The sequence below is a fragment of the Hemibagrus wyckioides genome, linkage group LG29 (genome assembly GCF_019097595.1).
Source record: "Hemibagrus wyckioides isolate EC202008001 linkage group LG29, SWU_Hwy_1.0, whole genome shotgun sequence".
NCBI lineage: Eukaryota > Metazoa > Chordata > Actinopteri > Siluriformes > Bagridae > Hemibagrus > Hemibagrus wyckioides.
The window spans coordinates 15,511,383-15,520,495 of NC_080738.1; the positions used below are offsets into that span (position 1 = coordinate 15,511,383).

The window sequence follows — 9,113 nt, forward strand, 5'->3', positions numbered from 1 at the left end:
AAAATGACCAGATAACTGAAAGATAAAAAATAAAGAGGAAAAAAAGGTTGTTTTTGTTGTTGTTCTTTCGCATACTCATTGTTCGGGATCACACAGCAGATCACCCAGTCCACACATTTTGATTTGGCACAGGTTTTACACCGGATTCCCTTCCTGATGCAACCCTCCCATTTTATACGGGCTTAAGACCACCGCTGAGAGTTCTCAACATTCCTAAATATAAATCTTCTACATATACAAAGCACAATATTTCATTTAACAAAATCTACAAATATATTTCTTAAAAATATGAATGATTAGCTCATTTTAAGATGCAAATTTCACCAAATGGTTAAGATACCAGTTGCACCATTTAATATATTTATATGAAAATGACCAGATAATTAAAAAATAAATAAATAAAGAGAAAAAAAAAACAATCAAGGAAACCTGTTCCATTTTCCTATTCAGGATGGACTTTGAAGGACATGTACATTTCCCTTCATTTCCATGGTTTTTGGTTTGTTCAAATAAGGACCCTGAATAAACAGAGTGTCTCAAGAACATCCACCCATCTTCTATACCTGCTTTATTCCTAATTAGGCTCACGGGGGTCTGCTGAAGCTTGTCCCAGCACACATTGAGTGAAAGGTCACCACATGGCCACATATAGACAGACAACCAGATACATTTACTCCTATGGGCAATTTAGAATTACCAATCAAACTAATGTACATGTTTATGGACTGTGGGAGGAAACTGAAGTACCTGGAGTAAACCCAAACAAGCATGGGGAGAACATGCAAACTCCAAACACCCCTGCCTGTTCAAACCCAGGATTCAAAACCAGGACCTTCTTGCTGTGAGGCAACAGTGCTAACCACTAAGCCACCGTGCTGCCCTGGCTCAAGAACAGCAAAAGGAAATGAAATGAAAATCAGTTTGTCATCAATGTCAGAACATCTCACCGTTCCAACGTCAACAAACTCAAAAAAAGGACTTGGTTTGCATTATTGTAAAACCACAGTAGCCAGTAAGGCTTTGTAGAAAGTTGAAGACAGAAGACAGAAAGGTGAAGATAGTCAGGAGGAGCGATACAAGAAGTAGCAGATTTACATTATTACATTTCAGGTATGTTTTGATGTCACGTTCTTTGTAGCTCATATTGCTTTCACTCATTTTGCTTTTTTGTACTAATATGTTAATAATATGCTGAAAAACCATGCATTCTCTTGTTATGGTGCAGTGTTAGTGATTTGATCATATACCCTAGTTTGTTTGGTTTTTTTTTTAATTTGGAAGTCGAGGTGCTACTTGGCCTTCTTGGCTAGGCAGGAGATAAGAGATTGTTGTCTCCACACCACTCTGTGATCATACTCTGTTGAGTGTTTATGGCTGTGTGTAGGATGGGAGGACTGCTTTTAATGCGTTTCATATCTAACCACTCAAAGAACATCATGATTGGTGTTAGTGTAACTGGATGGTATTTACTGAGCCAGAACACAGATGATTTCATTGGTACAAATGGTATGTCTACCATATCATGCCATATACTGGCAACTTTTTAAAATGAAGGACTGACCTTTACAGGACTCTGCAATGTTATGTCAATTTAATGTGTCCTTTGGATAGACTGTGTTAGATAGATTTATACATCTGAACACAGATCTTATATGATGCAATGAAAAACTAAAAGATAATTAACTTATGATTAATTGAAATGCATTTTTGGTCATTTGGACAATTCTTTGCCAAATTAACAATATAATTTACTTTTTTTTTTTAATCTTATTGACTTACCTCTTAATTGTGTTCATTGTTTTAGTACTTCCATCCTTCATATCCATCATGAAGCTAAATCTTTTTCTCCTGTGTCTCACTGGTAAGATGTTAATACATCACTTTTTTGTTAGTAAAAGAAAGAATTGTAAAGAATTTTTAAACTGTACTGGTTACATTTAAACGACTAGCTATGTCTTAACCAGCTTATAATGTTTATTAAGCCTGTGGTGTAATAAACTGAAAATATGATTTCATGTATATTATAATTATCATTTTCTGGCTTGAAGTACGGTGGCTGAAAAGTGCAAAACCAAAATAACAAATTCAAAAGCACAAGAACAAATGCAAAAACACAATAAGAAATCAGAAAATAAAATAAATCCAAAACAAAATTAACATTTAAAAATTTAGACAAACTGGAAAAGGTAGGTATTGTTTGCGAATTGAATTCTTACCACTTTCAGTCACTCAAGATATACAGGAAGTCCAGCAGGCTGCAGCAGTAGAAAGTGGATTGGTGCGTATCTGAACACAGCTCTGCTGTTATAGCATTCCTTACACTGCTTAATCTGGAATAGTTTTGTCTTATACCTGCCACTGTAGGTAAGCCATCATTATGTAATAAAACTGATTTGTTCTAATGGAACCAATGACAATAGCATGCTTTCCATGAAAAGTTGATTAATTTACTTCACAAATACTTTTACGTTCTTCTGAGAGTCTCTAAGAGTCCAATTTGAGTAGCCCCAAAGTCCAGGTCGCTTTTTCTATGTAATTTTGGACACCTTTATTAAAACAGCAGCAATTAAATTATTGCAATTTTTATATAAAGATGGAGCAATACAAGTACAGATGGGATTATATTCTACCAAATCTGCCACATCTACAGTATATGGAACCTTTATGTATCTTGAATATTGCATTGCAAAAGGCATCTATCTATTATAATAACCTACACTACCTACTCCACAGAAGGCTTTTTACTAGATTTTGGGGCATGTCATTGGGGATTTCACCATTGAGTAGCAAGAGCATTAGTGAGGTTTGACACTGACTTTGAACTCAAAGGCAGGAACACAAGCAGTGTATTTAATCCCAAAGGTGCTCAGTGGAGTTGAGATCAGAGCTGTACAGGCCACATGAGTACTTCCAGACCAACCTTGACAAGCAATTTCTTTATGGAGCCTGCTTTGTGTACAAGCACATTATCATGTTGGGATAGGTTTGGGCTTCTTAGCCTCAGTGAAGGGAAATCTTACAGCATATTAAAGACATTCTGGACAATTGTGTGCTTCCAACTTTGTGGTAACATTTAGATTCAATGGTCAGATATCCACGGTACACTATATGGCCAAAAATGCGATCATGACATCAAGAAAATCTCAATTATCCACTGTTTTTGAATTTTAAAATCAAATTTTCTAACAGGTGTTGTCTCAACTACCCTGCAAGATGACCGTCATGATTACTGTCTGATTAAAACACCAATGATATGGGCAGATGCGAGAATTTACTGCCAGAAAAACAACAAAACTTTAGCTAGGGTGCAGACTGCAGATGACTGGAATAGGTTGACCGCTGAGGCAGAAAGACATGGCCTTACAGTAACTGGCTGGGTCGGATTATACAATAAAGTCAATGTCTGGTACTGGACCATTTATGGTGCACCAATGAATATAACTGCATCCTACTGGGCCCCTGGACAGCCTGATAATTTTCTTGGGATTGAAACCTGTGTTGCAATGGACTCAAATGGAACCTGGGCGGATTATCCCAATGCAGATCTGAAACCCTGCATATGTTACAATGGTAAGCTAAAAAAAGCATTTTGATTTACTTTGTTAGAATCATTGATTTAATGCTTTCAGACTGTAACCCACAGCATTTTGCCACATTGACAAGCCCTATTTGCTGATAATGGTTCTGAATTCTGCATATAATCTTGCTAACTACTAAAAGAGGGCATGAGTATAACTAATGTCATGATATTAAAGTGAATTTAGAAATGAACATGCAGCCTGCCTCACTGCCAATAAGTTATTTGTAACTATTATTTTACAGATACCTTTGGAGGGTTAATTGCTATCCCTTCATCCCGAAGGAGCTGGTCAGGAAGTCGGAGATACTGCTTGACCTATCACACAGATTTGGCCAGCCCAAAAAATGAAACACAGAATAATGAGTTACAACAGTTGGTGTTATCCCAGGGCACTTCTTGGATTGGCATAAGTAGATCTGCTTGGGTTTGGATAAATGGGTCTGTAGGTCCTGTACTTCCGTGGCGTCCTGGCTATCCAAATAATGCTGATCGAAACAACAACTGTGGTTTTCTTAATAACAGCCTGTTAGAGGATAAACCATGCAACAACAAATACTATTTCTTCTGTCACATGCGTAAGTCTTTTGGTTTTTTGTTTCTGTTACAAGTCATTTGTGAAAGCATCCACCATCAATAAGCCATTGTGTCTTCTACAGCATATACAGTGAGAAAGCAAGTATTAAAACTGAAGATTCGAGGAGACGATAGTGTGTTTGATCCTACTTCTCAGGCAGCCATTTTACAGCAGGTAAGTTACGCAAAGTTGCTATATTTTTTTATGTTATGACAGAAGTAGTCCTGTGTCATTATTAACCCTGTCATAAAGCAGTTTAACACCAGGCTGCTCAACAAAACTCAAGAAAATGCTTTGATGTAAAAGGTTCGGGATTAATGGTAAAAGAACAGGATGATCTTTCCAAGCAGGCCTTACAACACGTTATTTTTATTATCCAGTCACATAATTAAAAAAGAAGAGAAAAATCACACACAGGGAGGGACAGGGCTTCTCCATCTTACCCAGTACACCTCTGTAGCTGAAAAGATGACTGATAATTTCACACTAACTTTCCCTCAATAGCACATCCCTGAAAGATTTGGTCCTTATATTCCACATAAAGTTATACTATTACAAATGTAAGATATTCATGAACAACTTCATGAATTTTCTCACCAGCATTTTGTAAATATTGCAACTTGACATGTTATCTAGAAACCATAAATAACACTGACAATAACAATTCCTTCTTACAGGAAGCTACATCATGCCCATATGTTGTTTAATCTGTTTATTTCTAGGTTTACATGAAATATCTGCCATACACGTCCCTGTGAATTAGTTCATACCATTGAAATGATAACATATAACATGGAGGGTATTAATATAAACATGCAGTTAGAAGTACACCTGAAAGTTCTGTGTGAGAAAATTAATCTGCACCTTCTGACTGATTCAACAACACTGTGCTATAAAAATGAAAATAAGAGATTGTATTATTCAGCAGTAAAATCCTGATTCTTTTCTTCAGTTCAAGCAGAAACTGATGGCCCTTGGCATAACAAGGCAGATGAACGTAGCTTGGAGGGTGCAGCCAGATGGAAGTGTATTTCAGAAGAAAAGTGGCAATGGACTGTAAATAAATTTCTTACATACTTCTCAGCCTATACCTTTTAAATTCTGTATCAGGTTCTGTTGTGATGTAAATGTAGTGTCATGGAAAAAAACATATTCAAATCAATTTGTATTCAATTTATAACTTGATAGTTAACTAAAATGGGTAAAAAAAAAATGGCACAGAATGGCACAACTAGGATCAGTGAATGTGTTTTGAAAAAAATAGTTTTAGCAAACGTCTAATCTGGGTTCATTTTAGCTTTCAGATATGGTTTCAATCCTCAATAATTATACTTAATTACCTTTAGCTGTAGCTTCTACATATTCTTTTCTACTGTCTTTCTAATTTTTCAACAAGCTTGGCCTAGATGTTGTGGTTGGAGTAATGGAGAGATTTGGGCCAAATTAGGACAGCTGCTTTGTACAATATCATAGATGAGTCTGGTTAGATTTCTTTCAGACATATTTATTTTTTCATATATATTCACCATTATTATTATTATTGTTACTATTTAAGCATTAATATATTCAAATCATTGTAATGCGCCTAAAACATTTTTGTAATTTTTCTTCAATCATTTTTCTTCTTTTATACTATTGTACATTCTCCTACTCAAGCTCACACAATTGCAGTCACTTTAATGTTGTGGTAACACAGTGTAACTAAACAGACACCAAAGAGGCGGGAGTTTAAATGCAGGAAGTGAAAGTCAAATAATTATAACCTTTGAGTTAAGTTGATAAGGTCATAATATTGCAGCTATCAAAACATAGACAGGAATAAATCACAAGCAGAAATGCATTTTGAATTGTGCTTAGTTTTTCTATCTTTAGTTAATTCTCTAATTATTTCAGTTGGAGCCAGTTTTAGAGGAAAACAAATCAAACAAATAAAATTCACTTCTCTGCAGAGAAAAGAAATATTAAGATGTACAATAAAAAAAAAATGACAAAGGAGAGAAAGACAGCCTTCAAGTCATAGCCAAGCAAGCAGCATGTGTAATAAAGACATATTTAGTGCAGCTTTTTGTTGTATTTCTCTAAACTGAAGACTTGAAGGTTGAATGTTAAGATCTCTGTCCATTTTGATATTTGTAAAGCAAGTTTCTCTCATCAAATAATTGAACTCTTGAACTGCTATTGTTACTACTTTTTAAATCATTTTATTTTGTCAAAGAATCAAATTACAATAGACTGTGGGCTTGCAATAAATGAAATTAATAAAAAAAAAATAAAAAATTGTTAGTCCTTCTGTTGTAGTGGTGACAGCCTGTGTTTTTACAGTCCAGGAGTGCAGCAAGTCTCAGATCAAAGATTTTATAGTTATGATTTCAAATGGTTAATGAGCAAATATTATTGCAAATGAACAAATATTAATACATACATTTCAATGTTTCTCATGACCAGGAAGTCTACACACAGTTATTATGACTTGTAATGTAAATAAGGTGGTTTGCACACTTAGCTGTACTTCTCTACATATCCACAAGGTGTCACTAACTTCACTATTTCGAAAATGTTGCATGGCAGTTTGCTTAATTTTACACAATTTCCTGCATTTGTACGTTTTGTTTTCTGTTTTATTTTATACTTTTAAATGTTATTAGTTACTGGTCAAAATTGTATGCAGGTTGCCAGGTGTGACAGAACTCGAACTTTAGATGCGGACTTCTCTAGGCCTTGATTGGCCAATTTGTGCTGTGATAAGGACTTTTACTCCATCTCATTCTGCAGTCAAGCAATTTGTATGTTTACAGATTAATAAGAAGGAATTAAAGGTATTCAGTTTGTGTTAGTCTGGTTACACAATTTGAAGACAAAAAATACTATCCATCCATCGATTCATTGTGTAGCACTTATTCTACACAGGATCAAGTAGGTTCAGAGATCTGTTGTGTCTATGTTCCTGGACCTTTTTATTTCCTGTCCACTAGTTAATTCATCTTTAAATGTTCCCATGCCTCAAGTTTTGTTGAATTATGCACTGGAGACGATCATTTTAGTGATAATGATAATAATTTAGTTTTAGAAGTCTCCTTAATACAGCTGCTTTCAAAATAAGGACTTCAGATTTTACATTTCCACTTCTTTCCAAACTCTTTGGTTTTGTTCAAATTAGGAAATGCGTAAATGAAAATCAGTCTATGCCATCTGTGAGGTCTGACCATTCCTTTGCCCATATGCTGTACACCACTGTTTTAAATAAGTGATTTGGTATTATAATGGCCGAGTTAGATGCACATATAAATATAGTTCTAAATCTTGTTTTTCTTGTGGTGTTGACATCCTGAACCGCATTAGTTTACCTTTTGTTTTTTGGGGGGGGTTTGGGGTTTTTTTTTTTGGCCATGTAAAGTGTGTAAGAATTTAGTTGTAGCCTGATTCTTTCTCCACCTGTTTTTACTGTCAAAAAGTTCCTGAATGTTTTATTTCACAGTACAACCTGTTTAGTGTTTGTTACTATTTTAAAGCTTTTCACATTTGCATTATTTGCACCAGCCATTTGGGCTGGTTTAGCAAAGGCTTGTGCAGGTATACACCAACTGGTTAAAATACCAATTGCACCACTGAATACATTTATTTGAAAATGACCAGATAACTGAAAGAAAAAAAAATAAAGAGGAAATAAACGTTGTTTTTGTTGTTGTTCTTTCGCATACTCCCTGTTCGGGATCACCACAGCAGATCACCCAGTCCACACATTTTGATTTGGCACAGGTTTTACACCAGATTCCCTTCCTGACGCAACCCTTCCAATTTATCCAGGCTTAAGACCACCGATGAGAGTTCTCAACATTCCTAAAATATAAATGTTCTAAATATACAAAGCCCAATACTTTACAATCACAAAAAAATCTACAAACATATTTTTTAAAAATATGAATAATTAGCTCATTTGCAAATGTCACCAATTGGTTAAGATACACTATATTGCCAAAAGTATTCACTCACCCATCCAAATAATCAGAATCAGGTGTTCTGATCACTTCCATGGCCACAGGTGTATAAAATCAAGCACCTAGGCATGCAGACTGTTTTTACAAACATTTGTGAAAGAATGGGTCGCTCTCAGGAGCTCAGTGGATTCCAGCGTGGAACTGTGATAGGATGCCACCTGTGCAACAAATCCAGTCGTGAAATTTCCTCGCTCCTAAATATTCCACAGTCAACTGTCAGCTGTATTATAAGAACGTGGAAGTGTTTGGGAACGACAGCAACTCAGCCACGAAGTGGTAGGCCACGTAAACTGACGGAGCGGGGTCAGCGGATGCTGAGGCGCATAGTGCGAAGAGATCGCCAACTTTCTGCAGAGTCAATCGCTACAGACCTCCAAACTTCATGTGGCCTTCAGATTAGCTCAAGAACAGTGCGCAGAGAGCTTCATGGAATGGGTTTCCATGGCCGAGCAGCTGCATCCAAGCCATACATCACCAAGTGCAATGCAAAGCGTCGGATGCAGTGGTGTAAAGCACGCCGCCACTGGACTCTAGAGCAGTGGAGACGCGTTCTCTGGAGTGACGAATCGCGCTTCTCCATCTGGCAATCTGATGGACGAGTCTGGGTTTGGCGGTTGCCAGGAGAACGGTACTTGTCTGACTGCATTGTGCCAAGTGTAAAGTTTGGTGGAGGGGGGATTATGGTGTGGGGTTGTTTTTCAGGAGCTGGGCTTGGCCCCTTAGTTCCAGTGAAAGGAACTCTGAATGCTTCAGCATACCAAGACATTTTGGACAATTCCATGCTCCCAACTTTGTGGGAAGAGTTTGGAGCTGGCCCCTTCCTCTTCCAACATGACTGTGCACCAGTGCACAAAGCAAGGTCCATAAAGACATGGATGAACTTGACTGGCCTGCACAGAGTCCTGACCTCAACCCGATAGAACACCTTTGGGATGAATTAGAGCGGAGACTGAGAGCCAGGCCT

The 9,113-nt window shown here is 36.8% G+C and overlaps 1 protein-coding gene across 2 annotated transcripts; it reads left to right on the top strand.

Moving 5' to 3' along the window:
- Nucleotides 1–1,015: 1,015 nt before the first annotated feature.
- LOC131348980 (C-type mannose receptor 2-like) lies at nucleotides 1,016–7,809 on the top strand. 2 transcript variants are annotated; one of them, XM_058384238.1, is made up of 6 exons: nucleotides 1,016–1,110; nucleotides 1,805–1,861; nucleotides 3,190–3,570; nucleotides 3,823–4,155; nucleotides 4,237–4,328; nucleotides 5,107–7,809. In XM_058384238.1, exons 2-6 carry the CDS (start codon nucleotides 1,828–1,830, stop codon nucleotides 5,212–5,214), a joined length of 948 nt encoding a protein of 315 aa, XP_058240221.1. In that variant the 5' UTR covers nucleotides 1,016–1,110; nucleotides 1,805–1,827; the 3' UTR covers nucleotides 5,215–7,809. The 2 variants fall into 2 exon arrangements, with proteins under 2 accessions (XP_058240221.1, XP_058240223.1); XM_058384240.1 differs by lacking the exon at nucleotides 1,805–1,861 and having other exon boundaries at nucleotides 1,033–1,110.
- Nucleotides 7,810–9,113: the final 1,304 nt, after the last annotated feature.

Bases quoted from the DNA above. Each gene is read 5' to 3' on its own strand.
- LOC131348980 (XM_058384238.1), top strand. From the start codon at position 1,828: ATGAAGCTAAATCTTTTTCTCCTGTGTCTCACTG. The intron at 4,156-4,236 runs GTAAGTCTTTTG...TGTCTTCTACAG, and splicing joins CTATTTCTTCTGTCACATGC to CATATACAGTGAGAAAGCAA. The intron at 4,329-5,106 runs GTAAGTTACGCA...TCTTTTCTTCAG, and splicing joins AGGCAGCCATTTTACAGCAG to TTCAAGCAGAAACTGATGGC.